The sequence below is a fragment of the Bos taurus genome, chromosome 7, assembly GCF_002263795.3.
Source record: "Bos taurus isolate L1 Dominette 01449 registration number 42190680 breed Hereford chromosome 7, ARS-UCD2.0, whole genome shotgun sequence".
NCBI classification, from domain to species: domain Eukaryota; kingdom Metazoa; phylum Chordata; class Mammalia; order Artiodactyla; family Bovidae; genus Bos; species Bos taurus.
In genome coordinates, this window is record NC_037334.1 from 51302787 (window position 1) to 51325144 (window position 22358).

Here is a 22358-nt window from a genome sequence, read left to right on the forward strand (position 1 = left end):
ATTTCCATTGTACTGTGCATTTTCCCATTAAATTGTTTGCTTTTAATATTCATACAATGTTTAATATGAGGTGACCGTACAATAGTTAGGAGTTTCTTTACTTACAAAATCACTGGAAATGATTAAATTGCTTTTCCCCTTCCCCCAAGGTGCATTTTTCTTATTTCCACATAGTAAAGTTGAGCTTTTACAGTGCATAATGTGACATTTGGAATGCTTATCAACTGCATGTAAACATTAATAACCTGCACTTTTTTGTCTTAAGGTTTGTTGAGCTGTTTTGTTCACTGTACTTTAACTGTGATATGGAAAAGACTGCATTCTCTGTGCTGTTATTAGTTAGGAAAGAGAATTGCTTTGATTTTGTCTCTTGTTTACTATAGCTTCTTAAAGTTAAGCCTTGTACTACAGGTTGTTGGAGTACTCCTAGATCAGTGTTTTATAGTAGCCAGCAATAAGTAGTGCAAGTCAACAAAAACACAGCAAACTTAGGCAAAGTGTCCTTTCTTTGAGATGCGAGTTCTTTCATGAGGTTTTCTTTAGGGTCCGAGTTACCTAAAGTGAAGCCTTTCATAGCTATAGACTTCAGATTCTGCTTGGAATCCTACCGGATCAAGAAGCACATGTATTGTGCAATTATCTTTACACTATAACAGTTAAACACAATCTTACTAAGATTTTGAAACCAGTGTCTGATTTATGGTCAGTGGATTTTAAAAGAAATCCACATTCAGATCTTTTAAGACTTAAGACGTGATCATAGAAAAGACTAATGACTGTAAAGATGCTCTTTTTTTTGCATCTCACTTTACCTCCCCAAGTACCCGAAACCTTCCCTTTTCCCCTCTCCTGTTTCATCCTTTTTCCACCCTTGCCCCCAGGTGCTCGGTACTTTACCAAGGTTCTATAACTCAGTGTTTTATGTTGGAGTTTTTCCTTGTTTTTATTTTACTAGTTGGTAAACCCTGTTTGTGCTGAAACAAAAAAGGAAATGGTATATTTGACCATATGTGTTATTCATAGAAGACAGTATGATCAAATGTGCCAAAAACATGTAAACAAAAATTAATTCATGACAAGTATGCCTTATTTTTAATGATCTGCTTTGTCTTACAATTAAGGTCCAAGAGCTTGGTTAAACTATACTATTTGCCTAAGTATGAAAGAACACTTGAAATGCATTACATTCTTTAAAATGAGAGACATTGTCAAGTAATTTAATCCAGAGATCAGCCACCAGATTTTAAATGCCCATATAAGTGTGTGTGTTTGGTATTGTTTGTTTTTTTGTTTTTTTTTTTTAAGTCACCAAATCTTTTTTTAAGCTACTTTTTATTTGTGCCTCCTATTTATCATGCTGATGTTGGAAGCAGCAGTCATCCAGCCACAGAGGGAGCTAAAGTTAACTAACCAGAACTGTAGAAATCATTATACATGCCTTTGACAACAAAGGAAGTTCACAAGAAAAGCCATGTTGGCTTTTCCTCCACTAGATACAGATTGGAGGTAGATGAATATTTGCCAAATGGAAAAAAAGACAATGTGAGTCAGAAAGACAGACTTTTCCAGCTTCTCAAAAGCCATGGAGAGTAGAAACCAAAACCAACAGGGAAATAAAAAACCTGGAAGTCTCACTTTGTAGTTGTCCCATGCAGGGGTTGAAATTTGACTCAAAGTGAAAAATATATCAATGTATTTTATAGGTCTTCACATCTAGAGATGGATAACTATCGCAATTTGGTTTTTCAGGTGATGGAGAAAGCTGCTAGTAATTTTAACCCCTGCCTAAAGAAGACAGATAATTTCATTTGGGAGCAAGTACTTGTTGCCTTGAAAAATAGCACTGTAATAGCCTATGATAATTAGTTATAGAATAACCTTTTTCCCTTTTAAACTATGCAAATTATTAAATAAGTGTAAATTAGGACTCAATTAAAGATAGTTGATTATATTGCAATCAGATGGCATTCACAAACTTAACTGGAGCATATACAAATAAAATCTATTAGTCTAAGAGTTTTGTATGCTAACAGAAAAAATATAATTTAGCTACCTATTCTAAAAATGGTGAATATTATTAATATTGTACAATAGGACTGGGAAGACTGCCTCCTTTTTTGAAGAGAGAGATTAAGGATTTTTATAATTGTTTTTCATCAAATTTTAATATTTTTGTCAAATTTTTAGGTATTTAATTTGTAAAACAGTTTGCTTTGTACTGGCATACAGAAAATAGGGTATTGATTTTAAACTTTTTGAAGCCAAGTGATCAAGTACATTTGTAATAAAAGTCAATGGATCTATATCAGTTGTACTCACTGTTTTCATTTCTTATACTTATTGATATAGGAATGCTGTACATTTTCTGCAGGAAACAACTAAATTTGGGTGGAAGGGAGGGGAAAAGATAAGTCCATTGATAATGAGAGTATGGGTGGGTACCATGACCCAACTACTTTATATAATCTTTAAGTCAGTTAAGATTTGGTATATTAAAAAAGATGTATAGGTCACTTTTTTCCTACCTTTTTTCCTATGAAACTTGATGTTTGTGGGGGTTGTCTCATTCATTTTTTTCTGTGCTTTTAACATTTTTTATTTAGCAATGTTGAAACTCTCTAAACTTCTTTCTTTTATATTTTGGGTTATCTGCCAGCCATGATTGACCCCACCATGGGCATGATTATTTTTATCTCCCACACATGGTGGAGCAAATGGCAGCCCACTCCAGTGTTCTTGCATGGAGAATCCCATGGACAGAGGAGCCTGGCGGGCTACAGTCCATGGGGTTGCAAGAGTTGGACATGACTTACCAACTAAACCACCACCACATATGGTTCACCCTGTCTTCAGTATTCCCACTCATTTTTTCATATTACACATACACACATTTCCATATGATTTCAGAGTGGAGATTTCTGAAATGGTTGTTCTGGTGGCTTTCGTAGCTCCCTGATTTGTCTTATTTTACATGTGAACATACTTTTAAGATTTTTTCCCCCATAAAAAATGAGATACCAAATCTGATGACTTTTTTCATTTTCAGTATCAGAATGAGATCCTGCTTGCTATATAAAGAATGCTAAGAGAATCTTTAGCCACTTAAGTTTGAAAAAGGTTGGTGATAACTGAGTATAACATTTATAGTTGATGATTCCTAAAATTGGATATCAACAATTTGTAGATATATATATATATATATATATACACACACATATATATATGCACACTTCCCCATGAGAGTGAAATGAATAGGAAAGAGAATTTATTAGAATTGCTTAAGTGAATAAATTCACTAAAGTAATTTGTGCAAAGTTGTTTGTTAAAGTTTATCTACTTTTAAATCATATAATATTTATTTTAATTGAAAGTTAACCAAATTTAGACCATTCCTAATGAAATTATGTGAAACTTAAGTGATCACTGCTATTAAAATCACTATTTTTACCCAGCAACATTAATATAAAGGATTTGCAATAAATTTTTAAGAAAAGCTGATTTTAATGTTTGAAGAGTTATTTGCTCCTAAAATAAAACCTAAATTTAAGGCCTAGGCCCTTTGAGAGGCTCTTTTAGAGCAGAAATTTCATTACTATGGCGATCATCTAAATTAGCATTAGCATGAGTCAGGCAGAATTTCATAATGCAGGAACCAGGTAAAAAGTGAAATATATGATTGGTTTCAAACCAACAGTTTGTTACCTTTCAGTTGCTAAACTGACTACCAAGTTTTGATGTTGGATGGTCCTAGGCAATTTATGTCTTTAGGAAGGTTGAATATGGCAAAGGTCACTTGTTAGAAATATTTTTTTTAAAAAGAATTTCACAGCTACTCATTTTTATTTTGTCCCCATATTGTGTTTGGTATTTATTTCCTTTCTTTTTTCCTGATGTGCTTTACTTTTGTGGAAAATTGTCTTGTTTGATAGGTAGAAACATGGTGGTGATCCTCTGTGTAAAACAAAGTTACTTCTTATGGACCAGAAATATTTTACTCATTTTGGAATCGCAAGATTTTTGCGAATATATACTTTGTTTTGGTGGTTATTAGTAATTTGCTTATAAAGTTTTATAACATTTCCTAGAAAAAATTTAAGCTAAAGAGTTTAATTTTTTTGATTTAGGGTGCACTTTAATAATTTAAGAAGCCTCCAAGTTCAAGGACCAAACCTTTATATTCTAGAATTGTGAGAAACCTGGAAGTACTCTTGTTAGCATGTGTTTTGCTCTAAACTGGATTAATACAGAAAAATCCTAAGAGGACTTATGTTCTTACTATGAAGTAGCAGTCAAACTTACGGGACAGGTGACCTAGGTATTCACATTGACCAGCTCAGTGATGGCCATCCGCTGATGAGTTAATAGTCATGTTGGGGAATGGATCAAACTCCTCTTGAGCTGGAGTGGATTGGCAGTTTCCAGTGCAGATAGTTGTTGGTGACATTTGACCTACCTCCCTACCCTATACACTGGAATTTTCTTTTTCCCATGTTCTTTTTTCCTTGTTTTGCTCTCTTTTGTACTTCTTGCCATTGGAGAAGGCAATGGCACCCCACTCCAGTACTCTTGCCTGGAAAATCCCATGGCAGAGGAGCCTGGTAGGCTGCAGTCCATGGGGTCGCTAAGAGTCGGACACAACTGAGCGACTTCACTTTCACTTTTCACTATCATCCATTGGAGAAGGAAATGGCAACCCACTCCAGTGTTCTTGCCTGCAGAATCCCAGGGACGGGGGAGCCTGGTGGGCTGCCGTCTATGGGGTCGCACAGAGTCAGACACGACTGAAGTGACTTAGCAGCATACTTCTTGCCATAGGCCTGCCAGTGGCACTCCAGTTTACCTCCTCAAGAAGGAAGTAAAGAAATTGCTGACTCCTGCCTTAGAAAAGAACATAGCTAACTGACCCCAGAAAGATTTCTGTATTATGAGGTAATTGGGCAGTGTTTTCTGACTGCTGTCTTCCCTATAGTCTTAAGTTGGCAGTTTGAAGAGCATTGACATTATTAAGATATGTATGAATTGAAGAAAGTAAGAAGTATGTGTATTTTAGGTAAGTTCCTGGAGCTGAGACTTACTGGTTTGGAAATTTGAGAGCAGAAAGGGGGAGAGCTGTTTGAAGTGTTTATGAATGGAAGTGTGAGAGGTATACAAGGGAACAGTTTGGAGGTAAAGTGGGAGAAATTTTTACTGGAGGTAGGAAAAGACACTGAGTTTAAATGAGAGTTGTTTGCTAAGGACAGTGAAGCTGATGTTTACTAAGGAAGTTTTCAGAAAAAATGGGTCCCTTGTTGGTTATGAGAGAGCTGTTGGTCTATGTTATGATGATGATGATGATGATGCAGTATATAAATCTATTTTCAGGTATAGGATATTTGCTTTTCTGGACAAATATAAATAGCACAATTGTGGAATGGCAACTTTTCTGGTTAAGGCAAATGGTGCTAGAGACTTATTTTGAGGGGAAGAAATTTTAAAAGTTTCAAACTTTTTCATATTTATTTTTAAACTATCAGAAATATTTTATCATACAGACTATTCTCCTGGACTCATGTTACAATGTAGTTTACATTTGCTTTTCAGAATGTTCTTTAGATCAAATTATTCAGCTTTGCAGTCCACAAAGATTCATATTATGCCTTGCTTTATAGAACCTTGAGCCTTTGTTCCACATAAATTTTTAGAAGTACAATAAACCAAGTTAAAAACATTGAATTGAAATCTTAGGTGTCTTTTCTATTTGTTTTCTGTTTGCAGTCCTAGCAACTATTTAACATTGTGGCCCTTATGAGACTCTCAAGAATATATATTTCTGAAATTAGGCAACATACCTGCCCTCAAGCTCAAGTTTCTGTTTATTTTTCCATTTTCTATATTACTTTAAAATTGTATCCCAAGAGTTCATTGGTGGCAAATATTAATAATATAATTTAGTATATCTTAGAAATTCTTATGTCCTTTATAGGGTGAAACTGATTGTGTTAAGATTTCTGTTCTCAGTATCCCAATAACATTTTGATAAGATGAAAAGTTGCTATAATACTCGTTTTTAAAGTTACACAATTCAACTATATTTGAATTAACTGTTTTCTAGTTTGGTATGGACTTAATCTCAGTGATTTTGACAGATTACTTTCATGTTTCATTTTACCCAAATCTGTATATTTTAGTGATAAAACCTCTTAAAGATAACTTTTAAAAAAGAGGTTCTGATTTTGTATTTGGAATGTAATTTTTTAAATAAATGTCAAATACATTAATAATAATTATTTTTATTTTAACTTATTTTGTAGAGTTGGCAGTTAGTATGATTTTCATCCAGTAGTATTATATGTCAGATTTTAAATTATGATGGTTACATACTATAACTTAAGTCAGTGCAGAGCCTTCTTAAACCCCTCCCTTAGGAATTGTTTAAAAAGAAGTGAATTCCCAAACCTGTGTCAAGAACCAGTGATTTAAATAACTGTGAGACAAGTCTTTGAAAGGCTTCCTTGAGTCTAGTCAATGGAGATAAATGATAGCCCATTTCCATGCTGCATACAGTTGTTAGGGTTTATAAAGTTGTCAATATGTAAAAGTGCAAAAGCAGGAAAGACTGTAAAGTTGCCTATAAAATTTCTAGTTTTCATTATTTGCACTATTTATCTTTGCACTTGATTTTTTGAAAGTTAAGACTAGTCACTTTCACTTTTGTTTCTAGTCTTTTCTAATTTCTTACATTTTCAATATCCCACCCAAAGCAAAACTTATATGCAATTAAATATTCTTTATAAGTCCAAGAAAATATTTCGTAGTGTTAGCTATGTAGAAGAAAAATTTGTTTTGATAAAATTTTTAATATGGGCCTTTATTTGCCAATAAAATCCTTTGTAAATGTGAGTTTTATTAAACTATTTGAATAGACAAAGTGAAAGTTAGGGTAGAAAAAATATATATACATACATATATATATGAAGTGATGTCTTTGAGATCCAATTTCCAGCCTGAAATGGCCTGATTTTGGATGTTAATTTGTTTTCAGTGAAGTCAATGAGATTTGAGTCTAGCTGGGCATTGGCTTAAAAAGCTGAAAGTGAAGTGGGTGGCAAGTGGCAGCTCCCTCTTTCATGTAGTTTTCCATAATACTCACGGAGTTTCCTTATGGTCTATGTGATATAACTGGTGTTGAAATAACTATATTAGATGAATATTCCTTTTTGGAATTCAAGGTTGACTCACTTTTTGAGGAGGGGGGTAGCAAGGGATAAGAGACTTTATTTTAACTAGAGGCATTCTTATAACCTCAAGATGTACTCTAGAACTAGTAGGAGAACAAAAAGCGTACCTGTGAACATATTTTTTGTCTTAGATTGCGCGACAGTGTTTGGAATTGCAAAAAAAAGAAAAAAAAAAAGACAGTTTTGTCAATAGAACAGAAATGTGTTTTAAATGAAATTATTTTTTGTAAATTATTATTTCATTTTATACTCCCTCTCCCATAGCCTTTTAGGAGCTTCATACTTAAAACCAACAAGCTAGAGGCCTCTCTTCAGAGCTGGTTTATTTTTGGAATGCCTGAGTGTGTTTCTGGATGGAAGGGGTGCGGCAGGGGGTGGTGTTTTAATTCTCAACATGCTCTTCTCAGCACGTTTTGCTATTTATTCTGGATCTTAAGTTTGCAAATTCTGTTGAAAATTCAGTGATGTATTTGAAATGAGAAAGTTCTCTATGACATAGTGTGAATGTGTATGGCTGGACTCTATTGTGGAACTTTGTGGCTTTGTTTTTAATTGAGGTAGAAAGTTATAAACTTCCATTGTTCAGATTTGAGGTTTATCTAGTGGAAATGTGCCCGGTAGTTATCTAAATATGGACCAATTTTGGGAAATGAATGTTGACAAATGTGTATTTGACTCTAGATAATCCTTTATTCAAAACTAACTTAAAGGCTTACATCATTATAGTTGTCTTAGGTTTTATGTTGTCTTGGATTAAATGTGGATGATGATCAGTAGTATATCTATGAATTTTCTTTGAGAAAAGAGAAATATTCAGTCTCCAAACTTTTTATTGGAGACTAAATTTATCATACATGGAAAATGAAAAAATTTTAGAAAGTGGCTTTGATTATTTTTAAATAGGGTTTAATCAGCTTAATTATTTTTTCTAGTTTGAAGCACTTATTTCCCAAATATGAATAATGGGAAAAGATCAACAATATGCCCCCCTACTTTTTGAGGACATTTTTAGTTTTTTTGACCCCATTTCCCAATCCTAGAATAAAACAAATTACGGGTAGCCCTCTTAAGTCCCTGTATCATCTTTTTGGGGTCACAGATACCTTTGATTATCAGATGAAAGTGATAGACGCTCCCCCCAGAAAGAAAATACCACATACACAGTTAATTTTGCACACAACCTCAGGGGCATCACACATCTTCTGGAATCCAAGTTAAGGATCTCTTTTCTAAACTCCATAGAGAAAATTTTAATGCAATTAATTGATAAAATTAGGAACTAAGTATTGGCATAAAACATTTCAGATTGGAATTACTGTTAGATGGTGGCCCCTACTCACAAAATGTAGCATTCTAGACAGCTTTGCTAGACATTCTAACAACCAGACAGAAGGAAGAGAGCAGCAACGTTCTGAGAGCGATTTCTAAGGAGTTAGGGCATCTCTAAACATGGGAGCCACTCCTGGTTCAAGGCAGGGGTCAGGGTGCCTGACAGCTTCTAGCAGGGTAGAGTTTGATAAACCACAATGCTCAGGATGCCAAGGGGTAAGCCATTATCTTAACCCCTTCCTCACCAAAAGATTTTAGTTTTGTCTATTGGGAAACAAGATGTCACTAGGGAAGAAAAAGATTTGCCTTACAACTTTGCTGGAACACATCAGTTTGGTGACGTATGGGACACCGGTATTGTTTTTGAGAAAGTACATAAAACCAAAGTAAATTATTCTCTGTGTAGAACCTTATTTACTAGTAACATTTGTTTGGATGTATTAGCTTTGACAATTTTTACCAGTAAATATTGGTTTTATTTAAAACTGGGAATCCAGTGTATGAATAGGATAGTTGATATATCTGTCCTTTCCCCCTATAAAGAATAGTTTAAAGGTTTATGCATACTTTTTATTTTTCTCTCTTGATGCCGTGGAGTGGGGTGGGTGGGTGGGGAGAGATCTTTGAGTCAACAAACTGACAAAATGTCTTCTTCAAATTGAAAAATTGAAAAAGCAGCACCTTATTTAAGTCTAACTGTATACCATTTTAGTGCATGTATTAGTTTTAATAATGATTTTTGGTGCATGCCTTTGGGCTTATTCAAAAGTGTACAATAGGAAAGTATACGTATTTCCTTTCTTAGAAAGGAGATGTTTTTCTACTTTGCAACATGTGATTACAAAAATCTTCCTCTGTGGGAAGATTAACCATGTATTGAACTACTGAAAAGTATATATTTTTAGATATACAGAAGGAATCTACATGGAGCAGCATTCAGACCTATATAGAAGTCATAGCATTCTGTATAGGACCACAAAGGAAATAACATTAAACAACTTAAACAGACTTTGTTGGGTAGAAATACCTTTAGATCTTGCAATGACATCCAAAAAGAAAATGCCACAAAAGTTTGCTGAGAACTTTTGTTGTTTGAATTTTCTCTGTCAGTGTATTTAGCCCAAATAGAACAGCTTTGGGTTAACACATACATAGGAATCAAAAAAACAAAGCTAACTAAATAAATCAGTCTGGTTTGCCAATCCAGCTTGACTAAGTAAACTAATCACTTGCAACATGAAAAACTGTCCAACTCCTCTAAGGTTTTGACAAAATAACCTTGGCTGATGTGGGAAAACTCCCACTTTGATTTCTGACCTGACAGTGAAGGTTCATGCTTGACATGGTTTCAAACCTGACAGTGTCTGTTTAAGGAGCTATGGTACAGTTTGCTAATTCAATCTCAGATACCTGTTGATTACCTGTGAGATCTAGAGTCCAAAGTAGCCAGCAGCCGTATCCCTGAGTGCTCTGTGCCCATCAGATCTTTTAAAGTTAAGCAGGGTTGGGACAGGTCACAGCTCTGATGAGTGACCTCAGGAGCTGTGGACAGCCCCACATTCAAGAATTGTATCTGCTTTCTTGGGAGTCATCACTGAACTAATGTCCCACATGGTGTTACTTCCTGTAGATGCTCTCTCTTGGAGGAGGCCCAGAGCACACATCCTAATCGCTTGTGGTACTCAGAGAGGGGGTGCTAACTCTGATGCCCTGGCCAAATTCCAGTTTAGGGATGTGGGTCTTCTTGCCATTCTAATTGGAAATGTGCATCGCTTCCCATTTTCCCTGTTGATCTCAGTGCAGACTGCACTGGTATATTTCTTTGCCCTGATCCCAAGTCTTTAAGATGCTGGTGTGTATTATATGGGCCAAATTCATGCCTTATCCTAATGCTGGAAGGTTGAGGAATGAGTGAGCTTGGTATCACAGTGCCCTATAGTTGGAGGGTAAACTCTTGTGATGATTTAGGGATGAAGTTGGCCCTCTTTTTAGCATAAGTTGGGAATGTACACTGGTCAGAGGCTTCCAGCCATGAGGTGTGAACTGAAACCTATTTTCCCTCTTTTCTTATAGCATGTTGAGAAAATCTGTTGGGTTTTTAGCAGTCAGGGAAGGCCGGAGTTCTGCAGCTTTAATCTGGGTAACTGAGGCTGGTTTGAGCAAGACTTTGGTTAATTAACTAGGTTCTCAGATGCCACAGACTCCGTGAAAAGTCACCATTATTTTCAATGGTTGTGATAGAATTTCCCTCAGTAGCCATTATTTTAAGATTATATTGCAGAGTTGCTTTATTTGAACTTTTTGTGTATACACAATCCCAAACTGGAAGAAATAATAATTAAAAAAAAAAGGAATCCTGCTGTGAAAGGTATATATTACTCTAGATTTTTCTTACTGTAAATATTGTAAGATTGTAATACTGTCGATATTTTATTAACCAACAAATGTTAATCTATGTGAATTCAGACTTATTTTAAATGTGCTTCTTATTTACTGTGTGTGGTCCCTGTTGCTGACAGTATTAAGTTATATTCTGATGTAAGATTAACTTTATTAAAGAATGTAAACATTAATGTTTCCTTATGGGAAAACAAATAAAGTATAAAGAAGACAATTCTTTTCATTAAAATATACTGTGTATTTACACTTGCTAGACCCAGCACCACTTATAAATTTAGTACACTGTTCAAAATTTTAGTTAACACAGCTGACATGGTTGTGCTCTGAAAGCCTAAGAGTAGGTATTGTTGGAATATGAACAGTTTGTGTTTGTCTGCTGTGAATCATAATCTTGAAATTTCTAATCAAGTTTGTAAAATTTTTATAGTAAAACATTTTAATGACAATTTAAAAATTTATCTTCTCTAAAGAATGGTCAAAACAATATCCTTTCAGAAATAGAATTGTTCTTTAATATCTTTCCAAAATGACTTTGGTTAAATGGACCAGATGTATATTAGTTAAAATTTAGGACAAAGTTGTAATATTCTTTGAGTTTACAAGTTAATCCTTATTGGAGATGTGCCAATTATACAGTAGAATATCATTAATTTGCACTGTTTGGGGACCCCATTAAGAATGCTGAATTTTGCCAACTAAGAAGTAAGCAAATGCAATTTAAAAAGTAAATTTGAGCATTCTGTATTAAATCTGTGCAGCTATTATCACATGAAGAAGCGCAGTGTGTCGGGCTGTAATATAACCATACTTGCTGTTGTGTTCTCCCATCTCAGTGCTGGGAACTCACCATGTGGAAACCAAGCAAATGTGTTGTGCATCAGCCGGCTTGAGTTTGTTCAATATCAAAGCTGAAACTAGCGAGGTCTGCTGTACTGCTTATTGAAGTATTGTGATTCTTTTAGGCATTGATTCTTAAAAAATATATACTGTAACAGTATACTTTGTACAGATTTAAATTTTATTTGAAAAAAATGAAATAAAGTAGGCAAAAAAATAAAGATGTTTATTTTTCATGTGACCGTATAAACAGATCAGTCTTTTGTTTCAGTGCCTTTGGTGGGGGTGGTTATGGTTGCTCTTGGATTTTTTTTTTTTTTTTGGATAGACAAAAACCATTTTAAGGGTTCAGTAGCAGGTATATTTGTCTGATAATTGATTTGCTTCAGGCATTAGGTGTGCTGTCTCACACTGGAAAACTTTCCTGTTTTAAAACAAATTAGATTTTATGTGAATGGCTTCCCTATCTTGCTTCTTAAGTCCGTTTTAAAAATTCTCTGGTGGTGGGATGGTTAACCAAGCCATCACGACTAAAGAGAAGGAAAAACTTTTCCCATAGACTATGCCCCTTTTCCACTGGAAGCTTTTTGTTTTTTGTCGTTTAAATTTGAAGTTGGTTTGGGTTATAAAAGAGTCATGACAAAAGATGAAGAGAATCCTCTGCAGAAAGTAACAGTTGTGCTTGAAAATAAGATCCTTTTGAAACTGCTTATTTAGTGAAAGAAGTTACCAATAAAAATGTGCCACAGGAGTGATCCTTGAGAATAGTTTTAATGGGACCTTCTCATAGAAGATTAGATTATCTGACCAAAAAGAGCTATCTCAGTTTTGGCCTCTAACTCAAAAACCAGCAGTGGCTTCAGTTGTATGGTATTTTCCTCAACCTTTAGAAATGGAGTTGGAAGTTTGGATTTCTGCTTTCTCCTCAATTTATCTTTTCTGGTGCTTTCAGTTACTTTTAGGCTGGATATGAGAAGGCTTGGAACAAGTGGTTGCAGAAACAAAGTTCCTGCAAAAATCACACTATAAAAGATTTTTTCTTTGCGCTTCGAATGCAAGAAGCATGTGTTTAATCCCTGGTCGGGGAGCTATTTTGGTTGGTACAAAAGTAATTGCGGTTTTGAGGTGTGAATTTTAAATCATTATAACTAGACTCAAACACATCTTTATTAATCGAAATAGGAATCATTACAATTAACACATTTTTGCCAATGAGAAATAAGTTTGTTTATTCCTGTAGTGTAAAAATCCATGCTTAGGGATTGGACTAACTCCTGGAAAGCATTTTCTGCCTCCTGCTGGTTGTGGAAGCATTTCCCCGCAAAACGTCAAGTTCTTGAAGAAGTGGTAGTCGGTTTGCGAAAGGTCAGGTGAATATGGCAGATGAGGCAAAACTTCATAGCCCAATTCATTTAACTTTTGAAACATTGGTTGTGCAACATGTGGTCAGGCGTTGTCGAGAAGAATTGGGCCCTTTCTGTTGACCAGTGCTGGCTGGAGGCGTTGCAGTTTTCTGTGCATCTCATCGATTTGCTGAGCATACTTCTCAGATGTAATGGTTTCTCCGGGATTCAGAAAACTGTAGTGGATCAGACAGGCAGCAAACTGCCGAACAATGACTTGACCTTTTTTGGTGCATGTTTGGCCGTGGTAAGTGCTTTGGAGCTTCTTGGTCCATTCACCAAGCTGGTTGTCGCTGGTTGTCATATAAAATTCACTCTTCATTTCTTGTCACAATCCAACAGAGAAATGGCTTGTTGTTGTTACATAGAATAAGAGAAGACAGCTCTTCAAAACAACGATTTTTTAAAAATTTTCTGTCAGCTCATGAGGCACGCATTGCGTTTTCACCTTTCCAATTTGCTTCAAATGCTTAACGACCATAGAATGGTCAACATTGAGTTCTTTGGCAACTTCTCATGTAGTTGTAAAAGGATCAGCTTTAGTGATTGCTCTCAGTTGGTTGTTGTCAGCTTCTGAAGGCCATCCACTATGCTCATCTTCAAGGCTCTCGTCTCCTTTGCAAAACTTCTTGCACTACCACTATACATTTGTTAGCAGTTCCTGGGCCAAATGCATTGATGTTGCAAGCTGTCTCTGCTGCTTTACGACCCATGTTGAACTCGAATAAGAAAATCGCTCAAATTTGCTTTTTGTCTACCATTTCCATAGTCTCAAATATATATAAAATAAACAGCAATTAATAAGTCATTACCAAAAAATAAAGTGAGAAATTCACCTTAAAATGATGTACAACATAACCACCTTTATTTAAGAATGTATTCCAATATCAAATGGCAGATTTCAACAATGCAAAACCGCAGTTACGTTTGCACCAACTTAATAAGCTCCTGCATGCTGTGCAGCATGGCCAAAAAGAGACAACCAAGTAAATAAATATACATATATACATGTGTATAACAGTGAAGTGAAGTGAAGTTGCTTAGTAGTGTCTGACTCTTGGCGACCCCATGGACCGTAGCCTACCAGACTCCTCTGTCCATGGGATTTTCCAGGCAATAGTACTAGAGTGGATTGCCATTTTATTCTCCAGGGGATCTTCCCAACCCAGGGATTGAACCCGGGTCTCCCACATTGTAGACAGACACTTTACCGTCTGAGCCACCAGGGAAGTCATATACTGTTACACATATATACATGTGTATAACAGTAGTTATATTCTAAAAACTGATGCGTGGTCATTGAAATATCTCATGTTCACAGTAACACAGTTTCAGGCTTCCTTGAGTAAATTCCAAGAAAGCTTTGTTGTTGTTTGGGTTTTTTCTTACTGAAATGGCTCTCCTTTGTAGAGAGCAGCAGACTAGCTATTGGAAGACAGCTAGTCACAGCTAGCCAGCTGTTGGACCAGCTTCCACACTTGACAACCACCAACTTCTGTAAAAATAACAGACTTAAAACGGAGGGGCCTCTGTTTTGCATGGGTAGGGCAGGTGGCAGTGCCTCTGATTTAGGTGGCACGCAGGGGACAGGTGGGTACTTCCTAAAGATTCTCCCTCTCACCTCAATGTAGAGTCAGACAAACTCCTGGGCTTGTCCCAGAGGAGGACTCTCTAGTATTGGAGATTGTGGTAGAAACTCCAGCCACGATTTGTGGTAAGGTAAAAGGGAGTGAAAAGCCGGAAGCCAGGCCCCTTCCTAACTGTCCCGTGGCCTTAATCTTTGAAAGATTCCAAATGGGAATCCCTGACCTCGGGGAATATGCCCTGAAGTCATTTTGGAGAGGTGGAGGTGAAGTTCTGTTGCAGGGCTGCAGGGGGAACATCCCAGACTTGGGATGGGACTGAACTCTAGGGCAAGAATTATGGGCCCTGGGAGCCCCTAAGGAAGGGGGTCCAGCATGGTCAACAGAACTGTTAGCCATTTTTATTTAGCAGTTTTCTAAAGCGATAAAATCGGCAATCTCTCCCCACTCCCACCTCCAATGGATGTTAACTTTTATTTAACCATGTAGTATGTCATTTACTTTGGCTCTTTTGCATGATTTTTTTAGAACTGTGTTCCTAGTGCCAGTAACAGTTTCTTTCTAAGCAGACAGGACTTTTTGATTTGGGGTACTGGGTTTTGGAAGAGGTTCTGCTCTTACGGGATCAGAGGAACGAGAGAGCTCTTTTTGTCTAACCTCAGGGTCAGCACAGGCACTACTGGTTCACTTCAGCATCGTCCCCCACACTTCAGGAACTTGAGAAGGAACCACTGATTTTTCCCTCTGAAAATGGGGATTTTACCTTATTTTTGCAAATCTCTGGAGTGTTTCCAATAACATCATTCCCATTTTCCTACCAGCTTTGATTTTCATTCATTTTAATTTGTTCAAATCAGGCCATTTGGCACTTAGGTTGGCAGTGAGAAAATGTCACAGAAAGGCTCACTGAATGTTGCAATGTTTAAAAGAGCAGGATATCCCCACCTCACAGCCAGCAGAGTTGTCCAGTTAACCCCACCATCCTAGGAATCCTGACTCTCCCTGCTTGCTTAGCTCACAACTCAGACCTTCCCCAGGAAGCAGGAATTTGTTTGTCAGCCTCCCAGGGAGACTGGCAGCAGCTCCAGGCTCGGCCAGCCCTCTCTTTCTGCCTCTGGCAGTGACACTGAGGGTGAGTATGTATTGCCACCATCCTAAATTTTTCCAAGCCCCTCACTTAAAAAAAAAGCTCAATGTTGAGTGCTTAAAATATGCAAGCTAAGTGTTTTGTCTAGGTTATTTCATTAAATCTTTATACAACCCTATGAAACAGGCACTATTATTACCCCCATTTTACAGAAGAGGAAACTAAGACACAAAGAGATCAAGTAACATGCCCGAGTCACACAGTCAGAATTCAAGTCACACATCCTGGCAGATGGTGCCCAGGAGACTGCGACTTGGTCTCAGTCACTCTAGCGCCTCCTCTTCCCCTAACTCCTAGGGACTCCCTGACTCTGACAGTGCCTTAGCTCGGGATGTATTCAGCTGGAGGGCAAAACCAACGTTCCCTGAAGTAAAGGAAGATTTCTCCGTATAGCTCACAAGCCACACTTCCTGTACTGAAGCTTGATTCATGAATGAATCTACATTTTCATTTCCCCCTCCACTTTCATGGGGGAGTGACTTACTCAGACAAGGTCTGAGGAAACGAGGCGAATGGCCCTTCCAGGCCTCTTTCCACTGCTCTTGCTTAAAGTACAGTGCTAGGTACTATTCCTGCCTCTTCTCATCTTCATGACAATGACCTGATCAAAGAGCCCTGTGAATGAGCCCTTCAGTTCTGTCCAGTGGAGCTGTTGATTCTTTTCTTGTCCCCAGGTTATACCCCCAGCAGACACCCTCTGTCTTCCTTATGGCTGACCTCCTATCTGGGCCCACTTGGCTGCAGATACAGGCTCAAAAGAGAACAGGAGGCAGCTTCTAGGAGAGGATCTGGGTCTGCCCAGATTCCCTAAACCTCACTACTTGCCAATAATTGGCCCAGTAATTGGGTCCGTTAGGGCCAGCCATGTAGTTTCAGCTTAGAGTTTTGCTGGGGCTTGTAATGTTTCTGAAGGCACTTAGCATCCTCTAAAAATGCTATTTCCCAGATGCTTCCTGAGCTCTAAGGGAAGGTCCTGAGTGTCACTCTCCTAGGGGCTTCTTCCAAATACAAAATATGAAATCCTTTGGGACTTAGGGCTGGTTTAGAGGGCTGTGGTATCTATTAGAACTCTTGTCTGAAAAGGGACGCTCATAATCCCCCATGTTTCTTGTATCCTCTAAAGCAGTGATTCTCATGGTGTGTTCCCTCACCCAAGAGCATTAGCACCCCATTGGAAATTGTTAGAAGTGCAAATTCTTGGTCCACACTCCAGACAGAACTGAATCAGAACCTGCCTGAAATCAGCAGTCCCTGTTGAAGCAAGCCTTCCAGGAGACTCTGATGCACACTAAAGTGTGAGAACCCCTACTCTCTAGAACAAAGGTTCTTTATCTTTTTTGTCGTTTTTGGTTTGAGAATCTGATGAAAGGTTAGGACCCTCTCACCTGCCTCACAGACCTCCTCAAGTCTGAGTTAAGAATCCCTGCTCTGGAACTGAGAGCTTGTCCATGCCTCTCTGGCTTCCTGCCTCTCCACGCTGCCTTGAGAAGCGGTGGCCACGCACTCCCTGTTAGCGCTTTCATTCCTGTCCTCTTGGTTGTTGCTGAGAGTGGGCAGCCCCCACACCAGGGGAAAGGGCTTCCTGCCCCATTTGTGCTGCAACTGTAACCCGTGGCCTCTAGACAAAAACCAAATGCTCAGGCACGGGGCATCAGGCCAGGGCCTGGGCAAACAGAAAAGTGATTCCATCTCCTGGAGCTGGGAGCTCTGTGTCAGAAGAGAACTGCTAAAAACTGCGGCACTTCCTGTGACAGTCCCGGCTGGGGAAGATGACTGCAGCTAGAGCTTTGTCAGTGCCAAGGCCTGGTTATTCTGGTTGTCCCTCTTTGATTATTTGTGGTACCCCTGTTCGCTTGTACAAGTATCTTGGTTTAGACAACAAATCGTATATGGTCATCCCTTTTCTCACCTAACAGCCTCGTCACTGGTCTCCCTGTGGCCATTTTTACCCCCTGCAGTCCATTCTCCATTCAGCAGCTCACCCATAAATGTGGTTACAAGGCCCTTCCCCTCCTGACTCCCCAGTTTTGTCTCCTTCCTTTCACCTCTATGTTCACCTCTCTTAAGCTAAGCTGGTCATCTTCCCATGTCCTAAATGCATGAAGCCCATTGCCACCTAAGAATCTTCGGCCTTGCTCTGCCCTCTGCCCAGAACATGCTTCCCTACAGATCCTCTCACATTGGCCCTTTTTCATAAACAGGCATCACCCTTCATGTTCTTTCAAGGAGGCCCCCTTTCAATCCCTCTCCCTCACAGCTCCACTTCCATTTTCTTCCTAGTGCTTATCACTGTCCAAAATTGTTTTTTTCTTCTTCTGGGAGGCTAACACTGTGAGGGCAAAACTAAGGCATTCCCAGTGCCTGGATAAGTCTGGCACACAGCAGATACTCAGTAAACATCTCTTAGCTAAGCAGCTGGACTTTAGTGATGCCCAGAGTGCTTCTGGGGCTGACTTCCTTATCTATGTTAAATGCAAGTACTGTCATCCTGTTTTATCTCACCTCTGGCCCACAGGTGGCATAGGACAGGGACCCTGAGTATGAGATGATTCTTCTCTGCACGCTGCCAACTCTCCCTAGCTTCATGTACCTCCCATCTCTGAATGGGCCTCAGCATCTTCTCTCCCTAGGTATTTCATCTCCAGGTGAGCTTCTGGGGAAAGGGCAATAACCCTGGCCTCAAAAGATCACTTGATGCCCACTGTGCCCCCAGCTGCCCCCCAAAGCACTGTTGTTTGGGGCTCCAGCCATTCAATATGCACTTAGGGAGGCCCTCGGCCACTAAGCTTTTGATGGGCAGCATTCTTCTGGGCTTCTTGATGAGCTGGGAACTCAGTCTTCCTGGAATCCACTAGCTGAGGGAGTGGAGGAGACTAGCTCTTCAAGGAGTTATATTCCCTATTTCCCAGTGCCACAAGCTGGGAGGTGTCTAGAGAATTATGGCTTCCATAGAGCACCAACATCATTGGTGACATTTTACCAAATCCTGGCTCTTCTATTCTCTGTTCCTTGGCCCTCCCTCCTATCTTTATTTTTTATTTTTAAAATACTTATTAACTTATTATTGGCCGTGTAACATCTTAGTTACAGCACGCGGGCTCTTTGTTTCAGCATTCCTGCTTCTCTCCAGTTGTGGAGTGCAGGCTTAGTTGCCCCAAGACATGTGAGATCTTAGTTCCCTGACCAGGGATCAAACCCAGGTCCCCTGTATTGGAAAGCAGATTCTTAACCACTAGACCATGAGGGAAGTCCTGTCCTCCCAGTCTTTAAAATGAGAGTTGTGACAATGAACCCCTCCCCCAATAGCATTCCAGAGCAGCAGTGAAAAAGAACCTCCCTCCTTCATTCTAAACCTGAAGAGGAAATGAGGCTCCTGAGCTCAGCTGAGTTTAAAATAAATTTAGGCTCCAAGATAAATTTAGGGCTATGGAATATGGACTCAAATAGCAAAGTCATACAGAGAGAAGAGAGAGTTCGATGGTTTTCAACCAACTTGCCGTAAAGTGAGTCCTTGATGAGAGCCAGGCTGCTGCATGGTGGGCAGAGGACAGGGAAAGGGAAGCAAGGACTTGGAGACAGACCATCACTCTGGAGGATTTCCAGGGTCTTTGTCTGAGTTCCGGCCTTTGAGGAAGGAGCATGGAGGTGGAGGTTAAAAATATTAGTTTTGACATCAGATCTAGATACAAATGCAGACTCTGCCACTCACTAGCTTTGTGGCCTTCAGCAACTCTACCTAACCTCTCCTGGTCTCAGTTTCCTCATCTGTAAATGGCATAAGAGTGCCTGCTTCATCTGATCATTGGGAAGATTAAATGAAATAATTCATGTGAAGAAATTACAGCACAGAGTAGTGATCAATAAATCCTTTCATCACCCTTTTCCTCGTTGAGGTTGCTGGTCAAAAGGGAAACAAATGTAGAACTTGTGTACTTGATAGGAGCACTTCCTCCAACAGCCTCTGAGTTCCCAGGTAGAGGAGCCAGAGAAAGAGTAAACTCCTCTTCTAGAGTGATCAGCTAGTCGGCATTTAGCTAAAAGGAGGGGAACCCATTCTGACCCCTTCCTGTTTCTGCTTTGGTCTTTCTTACATTCGTTTCCCTACTAGCCCAAGGAGGATCCAGTCTGTGATGCCCTCTTCACAGACCTAGTTGTGTACCAGACCAGATTGCATTTTGGTTTGCCTCTCACTATCTCTGTTCCAGGCCTGGAGTGTCTGAGGTTTTTTGGCGATGGTGGAGCAGAGTGCTGTTTTGAAAAACAAAATGAGGTCTCTGTCTAGGCGCTCTGCTTCCTTCTGGCTACAAGCAACAGCAGAGAATCTGCCATCTGCTAAGGGCATGGGATGACTAGAGGTCAATGCTGAATATTAATTCACCTGTTGGACATCTAAGATAGCAGTTAATCAGCCCTGGGGAACAGCTCTTGCATAAGGAAAGGAGACATTTGCCTTTGGCAGACATTTTTACACTGGGGCTTTTGGGGGTCTGTAAAGCTCCTGAAGTTTTAAAAAAATATATTTATTTTTAATTGGAGGATAATTACAGTGTTGTGTTGGTTTCTGCCATACATCAACATGAATCAGCTATAGGTATACATATGTTCCTTCTTGAACCTCCCTCCCAACTCCCACTCCGTCCCACCCCTCTAGGTTGTCACAGAGCACCAGACCGAAGCTTCCGAAATTTTACACAAGTTTATACCTTTATTTGCAAGGTACAGTTTTCTGAGAAGAGGATCCATAGTTTTCTTCAAAACTCTCAAGGGAAGTCAGAGCTCAAGTAGGTTCAGAATCACTGGTCCTGATCTGGAAGTAGAAATAGAACCGTCCTCTAGGGGGTCTGTAAGAGGCTGCATCCTTCAGCTTGGCTGATCAGCAGGACTGTTAATGAAAAGCGCCTGCAAGTGGGGTTGCTGAGGCTTGGAGGAAAGAGAGTTATTCTCTTTATTGGACCTGGGGTGACTGGTTGGAGCCTGCTCTATCCATTTGGGAAGTTGGGGACTTTGAGCTAGGTTAATATCCCTTGTTTCCCTGAATTTTGGTTGCGATATTATAAAGCACTCTAAACTGTGGTATTTTATGCCACATGGGGGGACTAGTCCAATGTTATCTCAGAGGTGAGAAACAAGGTTGAGTGACTGTGCTGGGTGTGTACTGGGGGTTGTAACAGCAGGGTCTCCTTACGGGGTCTCTTTACATGGCCCTAATTTGGCAGCTTGTTACATAGTTGGTACTCAGCCACAGTTTTTACATTGCTTTGTCTTTGTATCCTTCCTTTTGGAGACAATAAATCTAAGTTCCATAGTCCATTTTTTAAATTTCCCCGGGGCCAGTGGCTTCTCCTTACCCCTGTGGCATCCTTTCATGAGAGGCCAAGTGCCCCTGTCTTATCCCCAGCTGTGCTTATTTACTTCTTACCCCTTACCCTACAAATCCTGAAAAATGGCTCTGAAGGCCAACTTGGGGCGTTTGAGGTTGTCTGCTGCTTCTTGGAATATGATTCCATCACTGAGTCTATTTCAGTTCTGGCCAGTCCTGGTACTATCTCCTGCTCTTCTCAATACCCATCATTCCTTGTTTTAGCTACTTGTTCCTGTTGACAAATGGCATCTCTCTCCCTGCTCAGAATTTCCTCCCTCCTCTCCAGCCTCAAGTCCACGTGCTCAAGCCAGCTCCCTGGTTGGCCTCAGAATGCAGCAAGGGTTTCCTAAGATGTGGATGTCTTCCTACCTGAATCAGGCAAACACTGTCTGAGCTCAGAGTCAGTTCACAAGTAGGAAGTACGAGCTGAAAGTAACTGAACGCAGTGGTTCCCTGGACTCCCCTAAGAGCACAGCATGGTCCCTGTAAGGTGAATTTACTGACAGAAGCTCCATGAGACAAGTTTCAACTTTGCTTTTGGAATATTCTCCAGACATAGGCCTCTGATGTGGAGTCATCAGACTGTGTAAGGTCCTCCAGCTCCCCCAAGAACATGGGTGCTTCCATCCTCACTGCCACTGGAGCTCTGGGCAGGGCCATCACCCCAGGACTGCTGTGATCCCCACAGAGCTGAGGGTTCGGATGGAGGCATTAAAGGCCACACAGGCCAACATTTTCTCCAAAAGCTCTTCCAAAGAGGTTCTCTATACAGGGAAAATGAGGTCCTGGGAGGAGCTGCCTGAGCCACATTCCCCTCTTTGAAAGGTGAGCCTACTGTCTGGAGACCATGCCGCCTGACAGAGGGTCAGGGCTTCCTCCCCCTCCTCACCCAGCGCTGGCAAAAGCGTTTCTGCTCCATCCATCTTGCTTCACTGCTCCTCTCCTGCACCCTGATGCCCTTCACCCACTCGTTTTGCGCCGGTTCTGAACAACTATGACTTCAGATGCCTCTTGATTATAGGGCTCTAAGGATGATAACTATGGGAGCAGCTACCCTCTAGTGTTTGCTTCCTCCTGAAC

The 22358-nt window shown here is 39.6% G+C and overlaps 2 protein-coding genes across 3 annotated transcripts in view; both read left to right on the top strand.

The window, feature by feature from the left end:
• Positions 1 to 22358, top strand: part of CYSTM1 (cysteine rich transmembrane module containing 1) — a 141693-nt gene that overhangs the window by 9228 nt on the left and 110107 nt on the right. The gene's annotated exons all lie outside the window — the stretch shown is intronic.
• IGIP (IgA inducing protein) lies at positions 11586 to 11997 on the top strand. Its single transcript, NM_205771.2, is given in 1 exon segment — positions 11586 to 11997. A coding segment is annotated over 1 exon segment (144 nt). The 5' UTR covers positions 11586 to 11714; the 3' UTR covers positions 11859 to 11997.